The sequence below is a fragment of the Mercenaria mercenaria genome, chromosome 1, assembly GCF_021730395.1.
Source record: "Mercenaria mercenaria strain notata chromosome 1, MADL_Memer_1, whole genome shotgun sequence".
Lineage (NCBI taxonomy): Eukaryota > Metazoa > Mollusca > Bivalvia > Venerida > Veneridae > Mercenaria > Mercenaria mercenaria.
Genome location: NC_069361.1, coordinates 34765703 through 34793066, shown reverse-complemented (window position 1 = coordinate 34793066; position 27364 = coordinate 34765703). Strand labels below are relative to the sequence as shown.

At 33.6% G+C, this 27364-nt stretch overlaps 1 protein-coding gene across 1 annotated transcript in view; it reads right to left on the bottom strand.

Annotated features, from left to right (window-relative positions):
• Nucleotides 1-9347: 9347 nt before the first annotated feature.
• Nucleotides 9348-27364, bottom strand: part of LOC123542305 (two pore channel protein 2-like) — a 33867-nt gene continuing 15850 nt past the window's right edge. The window contains exons 10-19 of the mRNA XM_045328098.2: nucleotides 16921-17065; nucleotides 16034-16198; nucleotides 15717-15775; nucleotides 14970-15042; nucleotides 13192-13261; nucleotides 12444-12657; nucleotides 12031-12121; nucleotides 10791-10913; nucleotides 10038-10216; nucleotides 9348-9699 (exon numbers count right to left, since the gene is read on the bottom strand). Of these exons, the coding sequence (XP_045184033.2) occupies nucleotides 9599-9699; nucleotides 10038-10216; nucleotides 10791-10913; nucleotides 12031-12121; nucleotides 12444-12657; nucleotides 13192-13261; nucleotides 14970-15042; nucleotides 15717-15775; nucleotides 16034-16198; nucleotides 16921-17065 (1220 nt within the window). The 3' untranslated portion in view covers nucleotides 9348-9598. The remainder of the gene's footprint in view (nucleotides 9700-10037; nucleotides 10217-10790; nucleotides 10914-12030; nucleotides 12122-12443; nucleotides 12658-13191; nucleotides 13262-14969; nucleotides 15043-15716; nucleotides 15776-16033; nucleotides 16199-16920; nucleotides 17066-27364) is intronic.

Here is a 27364-nt window from a genome sequence, read left to right as displayed (position 1 = left end):
GCTAAGCTACATAAAATTCAACGCTTTAAAGAGGTAGTATACCTAGTTGATATTTGTATGTGCAACCAGAAGATAGATTGACGATTTACGTCAATATTAACAACAACCTAAATGTGTTTGTATATTTATTTTTTCTGAAAAAAAAAACAAAAAAAAAAAACAACATTAACCTGTCTCTGATCTGATTCTTTATAGTTTAATAATGCTGAAATAATGCTGAATACACTACCGCAGAAACGCTACAAAACATTGTTGCTTTAAAATGACGTCATCGATGACATGGCCTTACGTTTCAGCTACAATCCAAACTAATAGCTTATTATCTAAAAAAAATATGTAATTCTGAGCAATTCCTTTTATTCTAACTATTTTTAAGACAGCCATTATTTGCCGAAATATATTTTATGAGTCTTACGCTCTGAAAAGTGATCAATATTTTGCGAATTTTATGTTGTTATATTGAAATGAGCCGCACCAATAGAAAACCAACATATGCATTTGCGACCAGCATGGATCCAGACCATGGATGTCATACTGTTCGCTTTCAAAGCCTATTGCATTTGGAGAAACCATTAGCGAACAGCATGGATTCTGACATTCCGCGCAGTCTGGTCTGGATCCATGCTGGTCGTAAATGCACCATGTTGGTTTTCTCATGGTGCGGCTCAAATGTTATGCGAAATGCTTGCAACTTATGTTATTGGGAATTAGGCTGGGTTCGAGGTTCTTTATTACGGTCATGTTCAAATAAAAGTCAGACAGATTAATTGTGTAATACCTATTTTCTGTTGCAATTGATATTTTTTTACTGATATACTAAAACTATGCTCTATAATTGTTCAAATTTTAGTAGAAAATAGTGATTTCTTGAGCTGATTTAATGTCTCCAAGGAACCGAATTCCAAAGCCTATATATCTATAAAAATTTAAAGGCGTTGACGAAACACAGTTTTAGCGTTTAACTGATATTTTTTCATTAAGGTCAACAAAAGGATATGTAGTAAACCCAGATATTTTGCTTTTCGTGAATATACTGTAAGTTTCAAGTAAATCTGGATGAAACTGATACGGTATTGCATATTTTTCCCGACTCGAAACATAGTTGCTGTAAAATCAAAAACATGCTCCTAAATACATATTTTATATTTTGCCATGATATTTCTACTTTCAATATGTTGTAAATATATGTTAACATTTTTGTAAAGTTTGAGGACATGACACTATGTAGCTTTAAAGTAATCTTGAAAAATGTTCTGTTGTTTACATTTTTGCTAGTCAATTTCATATGTGGCTAGAGCTGCCCGACATGATTTATTAAAAATATTTAGAGATATTTTTCAGGACTGAAACTTTACCGACATGTCTATAGTGTTATTTTGATATTGGATTTTGTAGGCTTTTCAGAAGCCTTGTTCTCTTTTAATCCTTTAAAAATGGCTCTTTAGATGTGAAGACCTGATTTTGGCAGCCAGATTGGATTTTTGGTGAGAAATTGTGTCATCCCTTTGTCAATTCTTTGACACTTAATTTAAGTACTTTTAAATCACTTTTTCAATTTTGAATATACTGATGTGTAGTTTTTCTTCTAGTTTATGTTTGTGTAATTGGTTTTTGATGACATTTATTCTATTTCTTGCATTTTGTGAGAAAAGTTTTGCATACTAGTATTGTATAATAATATAATAATGTAAATTTGGATTTTGAACGGTGATTTAAATTATCAAAATTTATAACTATATATCCTTAATTTAGATTTTAGCTTAAAAGTTATTATTGTGGTTGCTACCATAATATACAGAAATATGTCAACAGTCGGTTAACTTATTGTCAAACGCTTTTTTTTACATTTTTAATGTTGTATGACAATGTGATAGTGATGCTCCATTGGGGGTTTTCATGTACAGAAATGCAATAATTCATCGGCGTAGCCAGGATTTTCTGAAAGGGGGTGCAATTACGAAAAACTGAAAATATTGACGAAGATTAATGAGTGTCAGATCAATATTAAGGAGAATAAAATGAAACTGTGTCTGTTTGACTTCAACAATAAAACAAATCACCTGAGAAAACCTAGAATAAACAAGTAAAAGCAATGCGATCACCTGTGATCCATATTCAATACAATTTTCAAACCTGTTTCCGAACGAAGTTTCTCAGGACGAAGAATGGCGAATACTCATAGTACGTCATGTGGCTACTGATGATAGCTGCTAATCATTCTGCTATGGCATTTGTACACATTTGTACCTATCTGGGAGAATCTTCTCAACTTGCTGAGCGCACAAACTATTTATATACGTATTTGGAACTGGTAATGTGCAGGTTATTCTTCAAGCAAGATGTTTGAAATATTAGGATAGATAATCCGGTTGCACAGCATTAATGCAGATTCACATCTATTTTTGAAAATGTCTTTATATGATTCAATTAACCATCAGCAATATCCTTCCTACTACAAACCTGGCGACGGCATTTCGCTGCCATGGCACGAGCAGTGTATAAGATCATTTAAGCACGAGTTCATCGGCATGTACCAAAGGAGGGTTCAGCAAAGCCCTTGTGGAGTCGTGGCCAGGGTTTACCCCCGGGAAAAAGTTTGGCGATCTGAATCTGAATTTATAGTTAACCATGAATATTTGAGAGAGTGCCATTCACTTACAAAATTGCAATCTTACCAGTTTGGTAGCTTTTTGGACTGACTATTGTGTGCTCAAACCACTCCAGTAGTTAAATTACTTTTGATATAAAGTTTTGAATAAAATTATTAACATCTCAATTATATTAGATTTGAGGGCGGATGCTTATGCCCTTGATCCTCTCTTGTGTATTTGTATGCATCATCTGCAAACTTCTATCACTGGTCTTTGTAAAGTAATAACTGTTGTGAATGCAGACCATTTGCAATATGCGACAACTCTCAAAGTTAGTATAAGCAAGTTGGCGCGAGCGAAGTAAACTGAAAAACAAAACAAAAAACAACAACAGTAATTATATAGAAATGGCTTTCAAGGGATGTTGATAGAATGAAATTTGCAAATTTGCCCACAAAGGGGGTGCGTTCGCACCCGTCACAAACCCGCTGAATACGTCCTTGTAATTACAAGAATTGTAGCCGAATAATATGTTTTCATATTTGCCCATTACTTTCGAGTAAAGTATGTGAAAAAAGAGTAAATTGCAAATGTATGTTTTACTGTGAATATTACTTTCATTGTCCTTCTGTTGTATTTACGTGTGCAATATTTAACTATGAACATGCATTTCTATATTTAATCAGTTTTATGTTATGAATGCAATAAATAATTTTAGAAGTGAAAAAAAGTGAATGAATGTAAAATAATAAAATATTTTATTCAAAAATATAATTTAAAATAACATTTTTTATTCAGTCTGACAAAGTAATGACATTAAACACGGAATTAGACCGACAAACATGTTTATGTAATTCAGAGACCTATAACGGTACCTGTTACTATATGTTTATCCGGTGCCATCAGTACGCACGTACTAATACGGGCATAAATTTCCAAATCAGTAAAATCAGTGTAGGGAAGCCGGAAGACATAAAAATAACTTTAAAATAAACTCATTGAAAGAAAGATTCACTTTTCGAGTTTACTTCAATATTGTGACTTAATACATGTTGTGAAACGAGTATAAGTATGAGAATATATCATTTAAAAAGACCATTATATAACATGTGTACATGTTTGATGATACACAGGCTTTTTCGAACTTAATTACAAGACGCCTAGACAAATCAAACAGGTTAGGTCCGGTCACCAGACACATATACAAAATGTGCATTGTCGTAAAGAAAAACAAGGTATCTGTAGCAAATTGACAATGACATATATAAGGCCAAGACAATGTGTTTAACGTCTAAACATTTTATTTGATTAACGTAGTAATATGAACATTTCTTGAAAGATGAAGATAAGTTTAGAGAGTTCTTTGTTTCTACAGTGCAGGACAGTAAGTATTCTATGTTTTTAAAGCTAAACTGAAAAGAAATGACTGAATAAGTTTGCAGATAAGTTGTAATAACACACACTTATAAAGTGAGGGCCTAGATTGTCCACCTGTCATCTTGTAGAATAGTTGTATTATACCAGTGTTATCAGAATGATTAGCACGAAGTTGATGTGGAGGGAAAAAGTAGGTCACTAGGTTGTGGTAAGTCTTTTATTAAGCGGAAGCTCCCGCACGAAGATTGAAGCGCCCTCTGGTAGCATAATGAGAGATGCACATTATGATAACCTCATGGTGATTAGTGCTATGCTGCATTCAGCTTAGTGACAAGGGAGATTCTGTGTGCTCGCATGTTTTAAACTTTGTAAGCTGTTCATACGCCACTTCTGTCCATATCATCAGCACATCAACAACATATACGCATTGGGAAGGAGTGTCTAGGTTAACCACAAGGTAATACACCGAGTGATGCATGCCACAATTGCAGCATGACCAAAAGCAAGATTATGTCATTGACTTAATCAAATGAAGAATTAACCCTGTTATTGAAATGAAACAATAAAGCATGTATGAATGTAAGACATAAGATGCACAAATGGTAATGTAAAAATGTAAAATGTGATGTCAGAAGGAAGAATGTGAACATGAGAATCACAAATGTATATATGTAAATCGCAAGACTAAATGTACGAAAGCACAATGCAGTTTTTGCCCTTATTCTGTTCCATACTAGTGCTAGGGGACGTGGGAGGTATTGCAAATTTCTTTACCACTCATGAACAGACTAAAGATTGAATGTACGAAAGCACAATGCGGTTCTTGCCCTAATTCTGTTCCACACCAGTGCTAGGGAACGCGAGAGGTGTTGCACATTTCATTACCACTCGTGAACAGACTCAATTATACCGTGTCTGCTTTTATTCTGCTTGGTTACATTCTACGCTTCCAAGTAATATTTTTACAGATTTTAAGTAAACTTTCATAGCTCACACTATAGATCGGCCAAAAATATATGAGGAAATGATGTTAATGTTATGTTAAGAGGGATTCGATCAAGTGTACGATTTACGTCCATAAACAGGGTCGTAAATACATAAGATAGTTTCAGGGAAATAGTACATCTATAAGCGAATTTAGCATATATAAGGAAAGCATGCAAAGAACACGCCCATGAAAGGGTTGGACATGCAATCATATGATAGTCACGGGGAATACAGGTTTGTCACATACAATTTAGTCATGGGGAAGGAATACGTCTATACGACGAGGGATCAGTATACATTAATTAGTTATGGAAAGAGAAAAACATCCTTGCAGCACTAGCCGCATTTGCTATGAGATCATAAATTGGACTTTAATTGATTCATCTTAAATGGACATTTTATTTAAGTTCATTACAAAACAAATGAAAGAATTGTAACAGTTGTGTTTCGTTTTTCTTGTTTTGTTTTGTTTTGTTTGTTTGTTTGTTTGTTGTTGTTTTTTTTTGTAATTTTTGAATAACAACTAATTTATATGGCAAAGGATGATTGGCCAGGAAAAATACGGGATAGAATACAACCTTGAAGTATTCTAAATGTTTGATAAGGGATGTATGGAAAAAAAACCAAAGAATTCATAATATTTTTCCTCTGAGATTTTTATTTACAACACTGACAATTATCTGGAATGTTTTGAAAAACTATGAAAATTACAAAAGTATGAAAACCATTCTATACTGTCTATCGAGTTAAAATACTGCATGATTTCATCTAGAAATATATATTGAACTTTTGCTTGTAACTGTGAGTACCAGTTAAAAAAGGTTAAAGTGAAATCTCGTTGAAATATCTAGAAAAAAAAACCCATTAGTGCGTTTTTCACGCGGTAAATTTAACTGTATAGTTTGACATAATATTGTAAAAACTTATCTTTACTTTTTTCTCATTCGTATACATCATATTAATTTATGATTTCTAGACAAAATAGAATATATACATTCATTTATAGCATGAATTATTGATAATAAGATTTACGTTGTTAAGGTTAAAAATATACATAACGTGAATGTACCCCTGTGTTTATAACTACATTAACTTAAAACAGAATCACAACTTTCAACCCTATTAAAAGATAACTAATATGACATTTATTGACAACAGTATAAAAACAAGAAAGTTAAACTTCAAAAGCAAAACTGCTACCGATGTACAAATCAAATGACCCAGTAACAGTATATGATTTATTATATACCTATATAAATGCTGTCAAAAAGGGCTTGTATTTTACAAGTTAATACGAACAGGCAGAAAAAAAATCTGTATTGTACCTTTTGTATCGCATGTTTCCGGACTACTTTCATCTAAGATGCATGACCTGACACAGTATTGTAAATAGCGCACAAAAATCTACTCAGTAATAATGAATGCCATCGATAAACATTGAAAATTTCGTTCGTAAACAAAACAACAAGCAAAAAAGGCGGAGGCATGTTATAAAAGGGTCAAGATTTGGGATTATGTATTCGCTTGCGCGCCACGTGTGATCCGTCCTGGCAAAATCCACGAGAGTCGAATACAGCATCCCTGATCAAGCAACTATTGTAATAACCCTATTGTATTTTATTTATGATAATAAGTATAAAAATACGACCGATTTGCTTTCACATAAAACAAGAATTAGCGGACATGAATATATTTTAATGAGGTTTGTCTTTACCAGAGGATGGAGAGAAAAAACTACCAGATCTATATTGCTGCAAAAAGTGCAATCGTTTTAAATGAGAATTACCTGTTTGAAAGACAAATTACTTATCATTTTTGTTAAACAGTTAAAACAGAGTAAAATAATGCAGATAAGTATGCGAGAACGTAGACCAGGAGAAACAATGGACAGCTATACTGTTTTACATGACGGAGGCGAAGAGTATTCAATGAAGAGCTACATATATATGGTTTCACTTTGAAATAAAACAGCTATATTTATTTTACCAGACGAGGACGGAGACTAAAATAAATAAAGAACATTTAAGTTATCATTATGAAAAAAAGGCGGAGACAAGAATAAACAGCTACACCTTTTCACTATGAAATAAAACAAGATCTATATCTACTACACTTGACGGCAGCGTATAGACCAGACTTATTAATGAACAGTTACATAACTTTATTTAACGATGGCATAGAGACCAATGTAAACAATGAAAAGCTATAATTTATTATATTTTCATATGACGAGGACGTAGATTAGAATAAACATTGGACAGACATATTCTTTTCACTTGAAAAGGGCCTACACCAAACTAAAGAAAGAACAGCTACATAGCATTACTGTGGGGGGCGTAGACCAAAATAAACAATAAAAAGCTATAATGTATTATGTTTTCACTTGACAAGGTCGAAGATTAGAATAAACTATGAACAGCTATAGTTTTTCATTTTTATTTGACGAGGGCGGAGACCAGAACAAACAATGAACAGCTACGTTTTCTTATTAGGCACGGGCAGAGAACAGAATAAACGTTGAACAGTTATATTTTTCACTTGATGACGGTGGAGACCAGAATAATCAAGGAACATCTATATTTACAAAACATGTAATAAAGAAAACTTCAAAAGTACCGAACCAGGTCTTTTGCCAGCGCAGAATAACAATAAATGATACAATTGCATAAGAAAAACGTATTGAATGAATAAGGCACGTTACAGATTATTTCTTTAATACATGGCGTTTTGGGTCACGACCCTTGTATGGCATAATATTGCCATAATGTACTTTTCACTTGAATCGAATTGTTTCATATAAAAAGCATGTGTCTATACTGTAGAAAAAAATGTAAAAATGTAATTGCAAATAAAAAAAAACTACATCAAAACAAAACAAACATCAACATACACATCTTTACCATAAAAGGGTTTGCGTGTCAGCAATTCTAAACACGTATTTTTCTCCATTTTTCAACTAACCAAATTGAGAAATTCCGGGTATGGCATGTCAAACGTTGCTAAATTATATATGTATGTTATTATTATTGTATGTTTGTTATTGTTATTCAATGTCGTGTCATTCATATTCTAAAATTTGCTATTGTTATTGTATATGTCGTTATTCTTACGGTATGTTCGATATTCTTATGGTACAAGTCATTATTGTTATTCTATGTTTCGTTATTGTTATTGTATCTTTGATATTGTTATTCAATGTCGTGTTATTCATATTCTAAGTCTTACCATTGTTATTGCATATGTCGTTATTCTTATTGTATGTTTGATATTCTTATGGTAAAAGTCATTATTGTTATTCTATATTTCGTTAATCTTATTGTATCTTTGTATCTTTGATATTGTTATTAAATGTCGTGTCATTCATATTCTAAGTGTTACCATTGTTATTGTATATGTCGTTTTTCTTATTGTATGTTCGATATTCTTATTGTAAAAGACGTTATTGTTGTTGTATATTCCTTATTGTTTTTGTAACTTGATATTCTTATTGTATGTGCGATTTCCTGCGATATAAATAGCACAGCGATGCTATACAAATACAATCACATAACATAGAAAAAGAATGACACGTTTTGTAAATAGAATTGTCAGATATTGAACAACAATGATGACTTTTACCATAAGAATATCGAACATACAATAAGAATAACGACAGATACAATACCAATGGTAATACTTAGAATATGAATGACCGACATTGAATAACAATATCAAAGAAACAATAAGAATAACGAAATATAGAATAACAATAATGACGTTTACCATAAGAATATCGAACATACAATAAGAATAACGACATATAGAATAACAATGGTAAGACTTAGAATATGAATGACACGACATTGAATAACAATATCAAAGATACAATAAGAATAACGAAATATAGAATAACAATAATGACTTTTAGAATATGAATGACAAGACATTGAATAACAATAACAAACATACAATAATAATAACATACATATATAATTTAGCAACGTTTGACATGCCATATCCGGGAACACTAATTACCCAATTGCTAACATGTTCAAACTGACCTAATTTAGCTTTTAGCTATTTGTAGGTTCATACTAAGACAAGCCAGCATGCTTTTTAACTAATAACCTCAGTCCAAGTAAGCTCAAACAGCTATCTACCTGATGCTTACAATTGCGTCACCTAATCGTTACATTAAGTATTTTTGATTTCGGCATACCAATTAACTGATGGTATTATTATGAATTAGTATAGCATTCAAACTTCAAGATGATAACAGTCCAATTATCTTACCATTCCAATTAACTGATGACGTCATTATTAAGTTTTGTTCAGTACTTTCCAGTACTCATTGATGACTAAATAATGAGGCAGTTCAGCATACCACTCCAATCAACAGACGGTTTTATACTGACTAAGTTCAGCATACCGACCCAATCAACTGATGTCAACAAACTGAAATAGTTCAGCATACCAATCCAATCAACTAATTGACACATACTGTGCAAGTACAGCATGCCAATCAAATTTACTGATGGTTTCATATTTCCAATCTAATCAATAGATGGCACTATACTGAGTATGTTCAGCATACCAATACATTCAACTGCCGGTTCCATACCGAGTTAGTGTAGCATACCAACCCAATCAGCTGATGTTCACAGTTAGTTCAGCATACTGATTAACTGATGGTCTTTGTCGGCATCGGCAATTTCTTCTTCTAGCTCAAATAATTGTTGCAACAGTAGTTCTGTCCTTGTCCAATCTAGGAATAAATAAAAACATCATGTTTTACAAACTTTACTAGGAAACGAGTAAAACGAGCATTGTGTCAATGTTTTATGTACTCGGAAACTGTAAAATGGAACTATTTAAATTCAATGACATTTTTTGCTTCATTAAGTGCTTTAAATAAGTTGTTACTTTATATACTTTCTCTGTATAAAATCAATGTCATGGGTGTTATTTTGTCTTTTACTGCAGCAATTTGTGTAGTAAAGATTGTGGGTTGTAAAATGTATACGGTTATTAACAGTTCTATGTCTTTTTCCCTTCCCTTCACTCTCCCTTCCCTGACCAATAACATTTTGTACTATAACTTGCCTCTCTTCTTCATATGAAACCGTATTCCGTCAAATCTAGAAAGATTTGGTTTTACTTGCGTATGCGCATTTTGTCTTGCTGCAAGCTTCTGGATCATGTGCTTTGTGTGGGACATACTGTCTCCCTGGTGATCAATTTCGTCATCTTTCTTGCTTTTTTCCTCTTTGATTTCCATTCCACTGAAAGAAAAAGAAAATTCCCATAAAGATATCTATTCACAGGTGGTGAGATTGTCTACATTTTCCTAATAGATCGTTTGCCATGTTTAGATATAAAAAATCACACTGTAGTAAATTTAATAATATATTTACATAATAAAGATCTATATCTATGGACATAAAGAAATATATGATAACAACCAGCAGTTGTTCATTTGTTGTCATTAAATTCTAAAATAAAGCCAATGTATATAATCTACAAAATCCTAATATTAGGATCGTTTTCGAAAAACAACCAACTTATGTGGACGTTATTGATGATTTATATGGTTGAGTTAAAATGTCGTTAATTATGCTACGTACGACACTACTATATAACGTAATACAATCGTGCATTGTGGTGACCTCTGTGTTGGTAATATGGATAAACCTTTGCAATGCAAACTTATTCAACTTTATATTAGTAATATTGGTAACCACTATTACTAATATGAATACTAAACCTTTATAAGTTTATGCAAATGATGTATCTATTCGTTGAAAAACACATTTTATAGATAGTGCAGTGAAATAATACTAGAGATGGACTACGTACGTTTCATCATCAATACCGAGCTGCAGTTGTTTGATCGTCATCTCTACCTTTGTATCCAGGTGACCTTTCTTGGAAAATGTGTACTCGTACATGAACATGTCCAAAATGAATGCAGTCACAATGCTGAAATAGAAGACGAAAACACATTATATATTTATTCTTTAACAGAAGACGTGCATGCTTTTACCGTATGTCTTCCGGGTTGGCTAGTTTATCCAAGATGAAATGACAAGTTTAGGCAGTTTTTTTAAAATATTGTCATTTTATAACAGTAAATGTACGATAAAGTGAATGACCTTTATCACAATTTCACGATAGATAAAAAATGTAAGTGATAGACTTTTACGTGAATCAACAGTTGGCAGGTCATTAACTGTCCTGTCAAAGGGAAGCAAGCTATGAAACTCTTGTAGAAAGAGAACAGCCTAAATTGCCTCTTTGGATCATTTTTGTTTGTCTCGGGTGTACAATAACACCGACACATTTATATCAGATGATGGCGTTGCAGCCTTTGTTGGTGGAGGAAGATACTAGGTGACCTTCCGGGCAATATTTTAGATACTAGCGGACACTTCGGTTGAACCACCGAAATTTCTAAAGCCTGTCAGACTGCTTCGCATATGAAACGATTCAACATTTAAAGTAAGATTTCAAATCCACATCGGCGAGTGGCTAATGATTCGAATTGAGCGACCTGAACAACTCCGTTGGAGTGTCCGCTGAATTGGCTGTTTCAGCAAGAAATGCATTATTGCTTTGACATTCAGCCCTTCAAACGTTGTGACCTCTAGAATGTGACGTCGTAGGCATGTGAGTTCAACACACGGGTAATATTGATTTTTCGTAGGTAGAAGCAATCTAAATATTGTTATATGAATAGTGTCGAGATACAATTAATAGTTTTTAGTAACAACTAAGATTATAGTACTTTTATAGCGCCTACAAATATCATTCTTTGAATAATTATTTTATGACATCGACAATTGTAAGATGGTCACTCATGAAATATATAAATTATTGAATATAAACTTATTTCATTATGACGACTGCAATTGTAAGATGGTCACTCATGAAATATATAAATTATAGAATATAAACTTACTTCATTATGACGACTGCAATTGTAAGATGGTCACTGATGAAATATATAAATTATAGAATATAAATTTACTTCATTAGGACGACTGCTATTGTAAGATGGTCACTCATGAATTATATAAATTATAGAATATAAACTTACTTCATTATGACGACTGCAATTGTAAGATGGAAACTCATGAAGTACAGTCTGGCAGCTTTGCTTGTTACCAAAGCAAATCCCTCACATATCAGTGAATTATGTTAAAGAAAGAAAATGTAACTGAACAGTGAATGCAAAAATTGCCTGATTTTTAATTACATTTCTGATAACAGAACGACTACCTTTATAAACAACAAACTTGTTTGCATAGAAGCAAATTTTGCTCTCTAAGAATGAATGTGTCGTATCTATAGTATCGAGTACACACTAAAACACTATACAATAAAAACCGTTGATGTTACTAGCTGTAATAAACAAATAACCCGTCTCCAAACCACAAAACAAGTTAATTCGGAATTTAATTGTTCTTTTTTGAAAATGTTTAAATATTATGCCAATGCAGTAAAGGATATCGTGCCAGTTATTGACGATTAGCAACGATGCTATCAAAACCACAGAGTTTAAGATATCATTGAAGTTAACGTTACAGTAGTCATTGGCAACGAAGACGCTACCATTAAGGGCAGTGTTGTTGCAGTTAGCTGCCCATTCTAGAGAACTGTCGAGGTGCTGAATCTTTCCCGCGAACAACTCCATGCCTAAGATGGCGAAACAGTAGAAAACAATCTGTAAATAGAAAGGTAGGCAAATTACGGTCATTCAGAATCCAGAGTAAACAAATAATACCACTTGGAATAAGCACATGAAAAGGATTTTTTCAATAGCCTTACCCTTTTTGCACCATCATGTTTGAAAATGACCACATTGTAATCAACAATTTATTAAGAAACTGAGTTAATAGTCAAGTAATGATGCATTTTGCAATTTGTCTTGAATAATCTTAGATAAACTAGGGCAGAAAGATGAAGTTTCATGTTTATTGTCACAATTAATACCTTTACCTTCTTTAAGTGTAGGAATTTCATTGATATATGAATGTTTCGTGAAGGTATGTACAGTCAATCCTGTATAAATAAATCCCACTCTACGTGGCACCACGAAAAGTATTTTAATTTGTAGGTGGTATTTATTTTGAGGTTGAAATTTATGTAAATGGTTAAAGTGGAAATGATACTACATGACTTTAAAAACAGATGGTCTCTGTCTACAGGTGACATTTAGCAAGCACAGGTTTGACTGCATTTACAAAGAGATACTTACAAAGAGAATGATGCAGTAAGTCATGATAGAATAGGATACGTTGAAAACCGCATCAAAAATGATTCGGAACCTGGTAAAAGGAAAATACAATCAGTGTTAAATGTCGGTAAATCATTAATAAACGCTTCATAACAAGTCCGTCCCGAACACTGGAGTAACTGCACTAGCATTGCCGCTCATTTCTTAACAAGAAATAAAGCAAACAACAAAAATACAAAATTTTGAAGGTATATACGAATAGAATTTAATGAGTGGTATATGGAACCTTAAATCAATATATATAAATGACAACAGACAGTATAAACAAAACTCTATACATCTTTTTGTGCACAATTTACGGAAAAAAAGAGCATGGACATATCCCACCAGTATTTGATTCGACTTGTCGGTTTTTTTAAATGCTTGAAAGACCAACACCAGCATTTATATTGATATATTAGTATACTTTTGTGTAGTGAGATATACGAGCGTTTGAAAGTGCATGTTTACGTCAAACTGGTTTCACTAACTACTTACCTAGCATTGTAGCAGAAATGATAATGATACTTAGATTATAACAGACACTTGATTAAAATGTAATATGCATTCATTACTTTTGAAATAGCTATACAATACTGCAGTCTATGCATAATATTTAAATTCCAAGGTTTGCAAGTCATGTTCAGTTGACGTAAAATATTAAGGATGTAGTTGTTTCTGTTGTTATTAAAGTTTCTAATAAAATGTATAAAGAATTAGTGTCTGCTTTTTAATTACTCCATGAGGAGTTCGATATTTAGCAGTACATATACATATACTTTTCGGTCATATTATTATCAACTGATTCAGCATTAAATATGTTTAAAATTGAAATTCCCAGGCACTGTTGTTTTATACGATATGCATTGATATTGTACGTTTCTAATATCATTTATGACAACTAGTATCACAAACTTAAATAATTAGTTTTGTGCACAATAGGTTCTACCATTAAGGTAGTTCTGCACGTTTGATAAACCGGAAGTCATGACGTAATGTCATTTATCCGGAAAACGTAGAATAATGCCTGGATTCGGCGTACGGAAACGAAAATCAGTTTATGAATTAATAGCAACCAGTGAGTAAATTTTATAAAATGGCAAGGCTACTATCTTCTAAAGTTAAAAAAATGATATTAAAATATCTGACACTTTAAATAATTCAAATTAATGTCTTAAAATTAGCTTGAAATAGGCGGTTCACTTTAACCGTAGCCAAATATCTCAAAAATAAGCACACGGACCTATACATTTTATTTAACCATATTATAGGCCATATATTTATTTACAACTGTGAGAAGTGTCATTAAAATCTACCTTGTAGAACAATTTTTATTCGCGAAAATGTTATGAAAGTTGAGATTTTCCCATAGACTCCCATTATGGAAACTTGAGGTCGAGTTTTTTCAAATCAGTCTAGCAAAAAATCAAGCACACGACCCTATCATTTTTTTTTTGCTGGATTTTCTTAGTATATTCCGAAGTTTTGAAAAATCAGAGTTTAATCAAATTCTACATTGTAGAAAAAAATTCGACCCTAACGTGCAGAACTACCTTAATACAACTTGATCATCAGTATTACGACTAGTGTGTCTTAAAACAAGGAAAATCCAACCAAATAAAGTTATACTAATATATTCTAGCATAATGATGGCAAGATGCTTCCTTCTAACACAATGATAAACTAAGACATAAGCTGTTTACTTTTAAATCATTTTAATATGTCTTAATTCAATGCATAACTGATTAATAATAACATACCGCTCAAAGTCTGTGAGGAAACGCAAAACACGGAAGATCCTGAACACGTTAAAAGCACTCAGTTTTGTACTGCCTAAAAGATAGAGTAGTAATATGGGATTAGCTTTAACAACTTTACGAATGACACAAGATATACGATGTGGAATATCACGTTTAATGAACAAAAAAATGCTATACGCTAAAACAAATATTTTGTACAAAAAGGTGGCATGCATGAGTTAGAGGACATAGGAACTCTAGAATTACATTATGCAAGCGCTTTAGGGTGGACTTTTTTTATAACACTCGTGAAGATTATATATATATATAGCTTTCCACATTTTTAAGTTAATTTACTAAAGACGGAAATTGAAACAAGAGCAAATATTCATATTTCTTGTACATTGCCCTAAATGTCCTCTGCCATTGTGTGGAAGTTCAACAAAATCCCTTCAATAGTTCTAGAGTTATGGTCTGGACAATGTGTAACAAGTAAATTAAATAAAGGAAAGTTAGCAAGACAGAGTTATATGTTAGAGTTATGGTCTGGAAATGTGTAACAAGTATATCAAATAAAGGAAAGTAAGCAAGACAGAGTTATAGTTCTTTCGTACTCATACTGTACGGAAAAGTGTTCCATGTAAGGCAAAAAGGCTAAGGATTTGGCGTACCAGTGGTTATTTTCTTACCAAAAATAAAAGACGCCCGCGAAACCTATGATTAAAATTGCCTGTGGCCTAACGGTTTATATGTATCAAAACAATTTACCTTGTACTTCAGTGATAATCAGGATAGCCAGTGATATAATCGTTATAATCAAGTCTGACCTGTAAAATTGATTATAGCTTTTATAATATACATATATAAAAAGCAGAAATACTGGTTTTATCAGTTAAAAGATTGTCGTATGGCAAATAAAAAGACATTGTTTGTTAGTTTCCCGTCTCCTCCCGCCCAGTAGGATGGAATGAGGTAATTACAGTAATTATAAAATTACCATATTACTCTTGCATAGCCGGAAGTAAGTATTGATGTTAAAACAAAGAGTTTTAAAGGCTTTTCTTATATTAGTATTGTTTGTTTACCAGTTGCTTAGACTGTAGAGGAACCTCTTTGTGCCGAAGGTATACCATTTTAAGGCAATCTCTAGTATATACAATGAGCAAAACACCCAGTCAGCCTCGTTTATGTTTAAAGCGATCAGAATAACGTTCACAAAGACAACAGCGTCATAAGTAAGGCTGAAATACCTGTAACGAGAACATATATAGAGCTGTTGAAAATTATTATCTGTCAAAAGTCATTTGAACATTGAAACATGCTTTACCAAACACCTTTACGATTGATATCATAGATCGCAATTTACATAACATGATCATTTCCATTTCTGTACGAATTAGATTCTGTTGTGAAACTTGTCCTTAAGTTGTTTACAGTAATATGAGGTTATCATGTTGGTTTGTTTGTTTGTTTTCGGCTTAGCCATGGAACAGTTAACCTAGCCAGTGTTTCTGGATTCTGTATCAATACTTACATAAATACCTTCCGAATACTCCACTTGAATCAGAGGTGGAGGACGAATGATTGAGACCCTATGTCTTCTCTTATATCACACTTATACTTCATAACACCAAATGAAAAGCCACTGTTTCTGTGCATGATCGTTTAAGTGGTTTTTTAAATTGTTTACCACATGAATATATGAGCCGCACCATGAGAAAACTAACATAATGGTTTTCTCATGGTGCGGCTCATATAACAACTGCTCGTTTTACAGCACAAGCTGAAGGTTAATTATGACATTAATAGTATGGCATGCCGTTAAAGTTAATGCCAGAGCACTGAAGTCAGTTTCCATACAAACAACTTTTGGCATGCCCATTTACATTGAATATAACATTGAATACCAGACGTTAAAGAGAAATTAATATTCAGGAAGTATGAACATAAACTATTAGAGTGCAATACTTGCGTTGTTTCAACAGCATTTCTGATTGCACTGCTGATTCTACAATTATATAGTGTTTTGCAGTGCAGTTCCATAAAGTTTTTTCTCTCTGAAACAACTGAAATCGGAACATTCAGTAGGTCTGCAATGTTTGAAAACTGTTTTCGGCCTGAAACATAAACAATATTATGATTTATCGAACCTAACTCACCATATTCTATTTTAACTACACCGTTACAGTTCTTGTAATGCTTTCTTCCCGAACTTGTTTCCAGAGAACAAATTACTCATTATTCAGATTTTCAATTCTGGTGCTGTCCATACCGATAGCGGCATGTACAAGGCAACATAATGCAGCCCTCCTCTTACCTTGATGTATAAGATGTGTAAGAGGTTAAGGTAACTCTGCACGTTCGAATCAAAATTCCAGATTTTTCAAACCTTCAGAGTATACATAGAAAATTTGGCAAATAAAAACGACAGGGCCATGTGCTTGATTTTTTGTTAGACTGATTTGAAAAACTTGGACTCAACACAAGTTTTCATTATGGGCGTCTATGGGAAAATCACAAGTTTGATAACATTTTCTCTAATAAAAGTCTTTCTACAATGCAATTTTTTAAAAGCTTCTAACAGTCGTAAATAAACATATGGTCAATAATATTGGGAAACTAGAAAATGCTTTTGTAAAAAAGCGCATGTCTCCCCCAATGCAAAGTCCTATAGGCAAGAAGTCAATAGGAGTCAGGAGCGAAAGTCAAAGAGACACTGATGGTTGACTGCAATAGGGATCATCTACTTGGCATGTCCAGTCATCCCGCTAAATTTCAACACTCTTGGCCTAGTGGTTCTCAAGTCACTGTTCAGGCTCCTGTGACCTTGACCTTTGATCAAGTGACCTCAAAATAAATAGGGGTCGTCTACTCTGCATGTCCAATCATCCTATTAAGTTTCAACATTGTAGGTCAAGTGGTTCTCAAGTTATTTCCAAAAAATGATTTTACATGAACAGGCTTCTGTGACCTTGACCTTTAATAGACTGACCCCAAGTCATCAAAAGCACGCTATTCTGCACATTTAGTTTTATCCGTTAAGTCGTTTGAAACTGACTAAAAATAATAAATTAAGGCGTCAGAAACCTGTAAAATCATACATCATGATAGAGTTTACATATGTAGCATGTAATGTAAAACGAAGTATAATTTTTTTTTTGTTAATTGAAAATAGAATATCAAAATAAATATAAGGTGTTCCGTTTTTTTATGTGTAACGCGTAACAAAAAACATATTTAATCTGTTTTTAAAATGTTGTAGGAGTAGCAATTCTTGTCCGATTTTGATAATTTTTGCACCAACGTGTTCTGGATTTGGCGCGTAAATACGACGTTATGATTATGACGTCAGATACTTTGTTTGCGTCATTTCAAATGTAAACAACGGTTGTGCGTCGTAGCGTAACGCATTCGATACAACTAGAACACGGTATGTAAAAATGTTTATCTTGTGTTATTCTGTTTATTTTTTAAAAAGAAAATTATATCATGTAAAAGTACATATTACAAACAGATGGATTTTGTAAACGAAAGTATAAAATGCCACTGTGTTATTGGTCAATTTGAAGTTTAAAATAATTACAAATTTTCTGACGTCGTATTTTTTGTCGTATTTGTTCAACGGGTATCCTACCTGAATCAACAGTAATGTGTTTTATGCTCTGAAGCCTGAAACCAGTTTACCTCTAAATAAATGTACAAAATCATATCTTCCTATTGGTATATAACATAATACACTTTTAGATAAAACAGCGTATATAGTGTTATGCTAAAAAAATTACATTATTTCTGCCTGACGTTCAAATACGAGTATACAAGGAAGTGTCAGTTTCTTGACGTACGTTTTTGCTCCAAGTTCTGATCTATATGCTGTACGTAATTTTGGGGTGGATATACGTAATAAAAAAGCATAAATACATTTGTAATTCATTTTCAGATGAAGGATAAACCTCCTATAGGTCTTTCTCCGGCAGAAAGTTACAGTGGTATAAAAATAAAAAGAAAGAAAAAAAACAACAAGCTGTCAGTAAACATAGAAGCTCTTTTCCCAAGTCTGAAAGGAAGACACCAACAAATAAGAAATACATAAAGTATCTAGAGAAACTAAATAAAATTCAGCAAAAGAAAGAACACATCAGACAATTAACAAAAAAAAGAGTACGTAAATTTAGGACAAAACAACCTACTGAAACAGAAAGCAGCATAACTGTTACTAAGCCATTTAAAAACAGAATGCAAAAGGGCAGGGCCGTGAAATGCGTAAAAGATACTATTAGAGATTATACACCTGAGAAAAGATCTGAAATTATATCTGCTTTAATATCGGCAAACAGTTCTAACTCCTTAAAAACAAGACGGCGCCTTGAATTTGAAAAGGTGATTAAAGGTGAAGGTGAAAGAATTCGTGAAAAGGTCGCAGATGCTGTTCTGTCTGACGTACAAACTTCATTAGGTATTATCAAAGGTTTAACAACGGAATGCAGAACAAAAACTCAGGAAGTCGTCTCGTGTATAGTAGGCAACAATATTGAAACAAAATAAACTACAAACTGCCCTAAGTAATCATTCCAGTTTAAATAGGCGACTGGTGAACAAAGGTTTGAAACTTAATAAAAAGATAATCAGTGGCGAAGCTGTTAATCTACCACGCACGCGCAAGACAAGAAAAGACAAATTGAGCGAAGGCGCCCGTAATAAAATAGCGGAATACTGGGTCAAAAACAGTCAACCTCTCAATGATAAAAGGAAGGTTATTAGAGAACGCATTGGTCCGAAAACATACACAGAACATCCAAAACATATCTTAACATCAACACAATCAAGTATATATTTAAATTTTGTTAAGGAAAATCCTGATATCAAAATAGGCCAACGGCTCTTTGAATCTCTAAAACCATACTTCATTAAATCTGCAAAAAGAAAAGATATAATTACCTGTTTATGTAAACAGCACGTTGAAGTTTCCAGCTTATTTAAAAAAGCAAAAGAGTGCAGAAAGTCGATTTTGGACAAAACGTCAAATTTAAAAGATGATTATGTTTTATGGGAAAGTTTGTCTGATATTACTGAAGAAAGTCTATGCCCGCCTGTATCAATCAATGATGAAAAAATGTTTAGAATGTCCTGTTTAAAACGTGATTGTACAAAATGTGGTGTAAGTAACATAAAGTTGATGGCACAAGAATTGGATGATAGTACTAGTTTTGTAACCTGGAACAGGTATGAGTACGTATTTACAGGTAAGAAAGACAGAAATGGTAAAGATATAAAAAAGCAACAGTTTGTAAAAGTTACTTCCACAATGAAAGAAATGTGGGATTACATCAAAAACTCACTTTTCTCAAATTTTACACTACACAATTTTGTGTGCTATTGGCAGAGACAACAACTACATAGTATCGTAGATAATTTACCGGAAGGGCATGTTGTCATGGTACATGATTACTCGGAGGACTTCAAGTGTGAACTTCAGGACGAGATTCAATCCGATTATTTTTCACGAAATGAAGTATCTATACATGTAACTGTTTTATACCGTCATGAAACAGAAAATACTGAATCAAGCTCGACGCATGTACCAAACATTGTAAAAGAATATGCTTATGTAATTTTTGAAAGTAATATTCATGACAGAGATACAATTCACCATGTTCGCAAACTTTTGATCGAATCTTACCTGAAAGATCAGTTGAAGTACGATTTAAAATATGTACATGAATTTACCGATGGCTGTAGTCAGAATATAAATCTAAATTTTGTATGCGTGATGTCAGCTTCTCAGAGTCAGATTTCTACTGTCCAACACAAAGAAACTACTTTGAAACGTCCCATGGTAAAGGTGAGCAGGACGCCGCGGGTAGCCATGTTAAAAACAAAGCACATATGTCTGTAATTCGTAGAGAATGCGAAATTCATAACGCAAAAGATTTGTATTTGTATTTAGATAAATACTTCCGTAATCCATCAACTTCTTCATACAAGCCTAGGAATGGGGATACAATACTAAAAGGGCGTTTGTTTTTCTATGTTGAGGACAGCGAAATAGACAGACAAAGGTATACGTTAAAGGTTAAAGCTTTAAAAGAAAACAGAAAATTACACTGCATACGCTCAATGTCCGGTAATCCAGGTATCCTATATGTAAGGAAAATATCCTGCTACTGTCCTTCGTGTACTGGCCAAGATTATGAGAACTGTGTATACAAGGGTATAATTGACCCCTGGGAGAAACGACACTTGAATTAAGTTTTCAAGTCTACTAATATCTGTGTATAGTTTTCATTATTAAAGATCTGTGACTGTTTCCTAGATTCGTGAACCAAGCGAGCATATCAAATAAGACTTAAATCTAGTTATATACAGACACTATGATATACAAAATCTATAATTTGAAACTTTTTAATCAAACAATGCCCAATATAATGCGCGTTTGTTGTCCTGAATATTTGATTAAGCTATTATTCGTAGTTAGATCACACAGTGTAAATGTAGTCTCTTTTCTTTTTCAATACCATGTCATTTCATTCGTAAGGTCTTTAACAATTGTAAGCGTAAGAAATTACAGTTTGACAGGCCTATTATGTCTAAACACTTCATCGAAATTTATATAGCACTGGTCACTTTTACACCTATTATAAATGCTTGATGGTTTATGACGTTCTAAAGCTCTGTTTTTAGAACACAAAAATAGTTGTTAGAACTAAGTTTTTAAAAACATAAATATACACAAGCATACTCATGTTGTATTATGGTGTGTGGCGTGGAAGCCGCTAACCCTCCGGGTTTTCTTTCTGCTGATAAGTGATGAGTAAATTACGAGTTTTTGAGTCGGAAATACAGACCTGTTTTATTTTGGTATATTGTGGTGTGTGGCATGGAAGCCGCTAACCCGTTTGTTGTTTCTTTTTCCTGTTGATTTGTTAAACATATTTTTGTTAAACCTAAACTTTGTGGTGGGTGGCATGTAAGCCTCTAACCCAGTTCTACTTAATGTAGAAATTTCATTTGTTGTAAAAATAGCTTGTTTTGTAAATCATTTTCACTATGATATGCAACATAATTATGTTAATGTCAGTACTTAGGGAATATAAACATGTTTTGATATTTGGTTATAGAGTTGCACATTTTATAAACAAAACAATTTTGTAATATGAATGTATTTTGTATGTATCCGATGATGCATTATACTGTATCATTTTCGTTGTCGGTAAATATGACCTGTATACAGACAAATTTCAACATGTAAAAGTAAAAATCAACTTGTATTTCCATCTTTTTTCTTTGTTTTGCGTATGGTGGTACATTCATTTTTACGAGTAAGCTGTTAGATAAATTATTCATCCCGAACACACGAGACCATTTATAAATAAAGGAAGAGAAAAACGGAGATTTCGGCAACCGATAACTGGGGAAGAAGCTTAGACAATATTAATCCTTTTCTCCTGGGCAAGTTTATTTGCATTTTCGATTGGCGTAAAATAAATTAAATGCATCAGTCTGCATTTTATTTTGCATCAGTAGTTACCTCCCTCTAATTCCCGCGATCTGTTAGAACTGCACGTGTCGGTGTTTACGCATGCGCGGGCCTAAAATTAGATGCACTTGGTTCCCATTCCTGTTCAACATAGCTATGTAGTGCGTATCCGATAAAGGAATCCAGAGTACATGTACACAGCGGAGGGAGTTATTTATAGTTTAATTTCGAGGTCAGTGATGTTATTGCACTTAAAAAAAACAAATAAGGTAAAGAAAATTATGCCGAAGTCTCGTCAATAAATCGAATTGGCATAAGTCGAAGCTGCTATACTGATAATATTTTACTGTTTTTTTCATATTTTTTTTGGATTTGAAATACAATGTAATGGACGTACACATGATGCATTGAAAGGCAAACTCACTTAAATGGTTCGAACCAGCTTTCTTTCTTTTTGGGAGAGGGGCGGATTATGGATATTTTATATGATCTTGTGACGTCCAAAATCATATTTTAGCGTCAACACGTTGTTTAAATGACGTAACATAAATGTGCAGAATAGCGTGCGTTTGATGAAAATCAATAGGGGTCATCTACTCTGCGTGTTCAATCATCCTATGAAGTTTCAACATTCTGGGTCAAGTGGTTCTCTAGTTATTGAGCAGAACTGGTTATCAATGTTAAGGCCTCTGTGACCTTGACCTTTAACGGAGTGACCCCAAAAACAATTGGGGTCATTTACTCTGCATGAACAATCATCCTAAGAAGTTTCAACATTCTGGGTCGAGAGGTTCTCAGGTTATTGATCGGAAATGGTTTTCCGTGTTTAGGCCCCTGTGGCCTTGACCTTTAACAGAGTGACCCTAAAATCGTTAGGGGTCATCTACTCTGCATGACCAATCATCGTATAAAGTTTCATCATTCTGGGTCAAGTGGTTCTCTAGTTATTGATTGGAAATGGTTTTCAATGTTCAGGCCCCTGTGACCTTGACCTTTAATGGAGTGACCCTAAAATCGTTAGGGGTCATCTACTCTGCATGACCAATCATCCTATTAAGTTTCAACATTCTTGGTCAAGTGGTTCTCAAGTTACTGACCGGAAATGGTTTTCAATGTTCAGGCCCCTGTGACCTTGACCTTTAATGGAGTGACCCTAAAATCGTTAGGGGTCATCTACTCTGCATGACCAATCATCCTATTAAGTTTCAACATTCTGGGTCACGTGGTTCCCTAGTTATTGATCGGAAATGGTTTTCCATGTTCAGGGTCCTGTGACCTCGACCTTTAATGGAGTGACCCTAAAATCGTTAGGGGTCATCTACTCTGCATGACCAATCATCCTATTAAGTTTCAACATTCTTGGTCAAGTGGTTCTCAAGTTACTGACCGGAAATGGTTTTCCATGTTCAGGCCCCTGTGACCTTGACCTTTAATGGAGTGACCCTAAAATCGTTAGGGGTCATCTACTCTTCATGGCCAATCATCCTATGAAGTTTAAACATTCTGGGTCAAGTGGTTCTCTAGTTATTGATTGGAAATAGATTTTCAATTTTCAAGCCCCTGTGACCTTGACCTTTGACGAAGTGACCCAAAAATCAATAGGGGTCATCTACTCTTCATGACCAATCATCCTATGAAGTTTCAACATTCTGGGTCAAGTGGTTCTCTAGTTATTGATCGAAAATGGTTTTCAATGTTCAGGGTCGTGTGACCTTGACCTTTTGACGGAGTGACCCCAAAATCAATAGGGGTCATCTACTCTTCATGGCCAATCATCCTATGAAGATTCAACATTCTGGATCAAGTGGTTCTCTAGTTATTGATCAGAAATGGTTTTCAATGTTCAGGCCCCTGTGACCTTGACCTTTGACGGAGTGACCCCAAAATCAAGAGGGGTCATCTACTCTTCATGTCCAATCATCCTAAGAAGTTTCAACATTCTGGGTCAAGTGGTTCTCTAGTTATTGATCGGAAATGGTTTTCAATGTTCCGGTCCCTGTGACCTTGACCTTTGACTGAGTGACCCCAAAAACAATAGGGGCCGTCTACTCCAGCAGCCCTACAACCCTATGAAGTTTGAAGGTTCTAGGTCAAATGGTTCTCCAGTTATTGCTCGGAAATGAAGTGTGACGGACAGACGGACGGACGGACAGGGCAAAAACAATATGTCTCCTGGGGGAGACATAATATAATGTATTGGTCCGTGTGCTTGTTTTTGAGATAAGCGCCCATGATCAATGAGAATCGCACATTACACGCTGATTTTAAGACATTATTTGGAATTTTCTAACGTATAAAAATGTTTTAATATCATATTATACCTTTAGAAAGATAGTTACGTTACCGTTTTAATAAATTTAATTACGGGTTGCCGTTAATTCATGAAACGATATTCATTTCCGTATACCGGGTCCAGGCTTTATTCTATGTTATCCGAATAAATGTAGTTACGATATTACTTCCGGTTTAACAAACGTGCAGAAATAGTTCTGCACGTTCGGAAACCGTGCAGAAATAGTTCTGCACGTTCGGTTCAATTTTTTTTTGTACAATATAGAATTTGATTAAACTCTGATTTTTCAAAAATTCAGAATATACTTAGAAAATTCGGCAAATAAAAACGATACGGTCGTGTGCTTGAATTTTACTAGACTGATTTAAAAAAAAATGGACATCACGCAGGATTTCATAATGGGAGTCTATGGGAAAATCACAATATTCGTAACATTTTCGCGAATAGTTTTTTTTTCTACAATGTAGATTTTAATGTATCTTCTCACAGTCGAAAATAAACCTAAGACCTTTAATATAGTGAAATAAAATGTATAGGGCTGAGATATTATTGATTAAAGATATCCACACTGTTCAAGCTGGTTTCAAGCCATTATTTTGAATTCTTTAAGGTATCAGATGTTTTAATATCATATTTTAATTTTAGAAAGACAGTTGCGTTGCCATTGTAATAAATTTACTCGCGGGTTGCCATTAATTCAAAAAGTGATTTTCTTTTCCGTGCTTTATTCTACGTTATCCAGATAAATAACGTTACGCCATCACTTCCGGTTTATCAAACGTGCAGAATTACCTTAACATATTTCAAAAACTAACACCATTTGTTGCAGAGATACTGGAAAAAATATGACTTTGTTATTGAATAAAAGTTAAACTCTTTAGCCCGCACTGGTGATACTCTAATGAAAATGGGAGAAGTTATAATGTGTGTCTTTATGTTCAAATACCTTATCCAATAATCAACTTTTCAGCCAAACTGGCAAATAGGAAATTGTGTATGTCCTGTCAAATATAACTCTTGGGATAGCGCAAAATATACAAAAATGTATCTCCTACATTATTGACTTAAGAAATAATAAATCTGTTCATATATTTTATCAGTTAATAAAGTATGGGCAGGAGTTAGGATGCGTAATAATTAAATCACGAGTGCGTAGCACGAGTGATTTAATTATTCGCATCCAACGACTGCCCATGTTTTATTAATTGATAAAATTATTGGAACAGATTTATTACTTCGATTCTAACAACGCAAATAATTCGCATTTTACAGTATCCCCACACAACCTATTTTCAAACACAACCTATTTTCAACCGCCTAGGACTTTGTATAATAAAAATCTTTACAAGCCAAATTTATCAGTTGTGATTGTTTCACTGTTTAAAGCAGAGACAGAACATGTTAGGAACCTATTCGCCTTCAGTTTTGATACTTAGAAAATTATATCGATTCCATTTATGTAGCAGTACTATGTTTTCATGAGGTTTTTCTTATTACTAAAAAACCTGCATCTTTCCTTGTCTACTATCTATTCTTGCATAAGCCAATATCAGTATTTATATATCTTTTGCACTAAATGTTTATTGCTTAACACATGCTTACTGCCAGAATTGTGAAGCGTATTATTATTAAATTATTTTGACAATGCAATCATGATGCCTGTCCTTGCAACATTTTTTTTCAATTTCTAAGCAATTTGAAATATTTGGAGTGTCAAAAGCTTAGCAATTATATAATACATTGTCATATGTGACAGCTATCAATGTAGCAGATGTGACACCCTGGTTCTCTCGAGTAATTGAGCACATGATATAGTTCTTTAGATAATGCACTAACTTTAGGCTGCCATTTACTTTACCCTACCCCCTGTAATTTAGGTGCCAATTTAGGCAAGTGTACCTACAGTATATTGATCTGCCATGTTGGTTTTAGTGTTTGTTGCCAGACTTGAATTTTGTGTGTATTATGTTTGTCATGTTGTAATGAAACTACAGTAAAAGTTTAGTGCTGTTTCATTTTGCTGGAAGGAAAATACCACCTGTGGTCGAATTTAGGTTGTAAATTTTCAGCATGACTTCCTACTGATGGCTTTCAAAATCATCCTGCCAGGGATTCGATCAGTTAGAAACTTGAAACTTAAATGGTATGCTTTTATAGCACTTATGCTGATAGAAAGTGTTAGACAATAAACCAAAGATTTGAACTTGCATTTGTACAAAACTGCACAGAAAACTTGTTAAGCGGTTGAAAACTGGTTGTGCCGGGATACTACATGTTCAGCGTAATACGTCATTCGGGTCATATGCTGTTACAATTTACCCCCTATGGTCAGAAAGTGTTGCATAGCCAATGGAACGTATAGATATTTGTTTCTTTTTTATCAGAATTTTGAGAAGTATTTATGAATTAGTAATCTAACAGCTCGCAAACTAATTATGAAGAGAATCATCAAATTAGGCGAGTTGACCCTGTGTTACGAGTTACAAGCTTAACTTTATATGACGTCACATCATTATGACGTAATACTTTATGTCATACATTTATGACGTCACCGCTGAATCATAATTAAGCTAATTTAATTCGCTCGTAAAGATCAAAACGTGTTTTACGGTCCTACACATAGGTCTGTATGACTTTTTATCATATTTA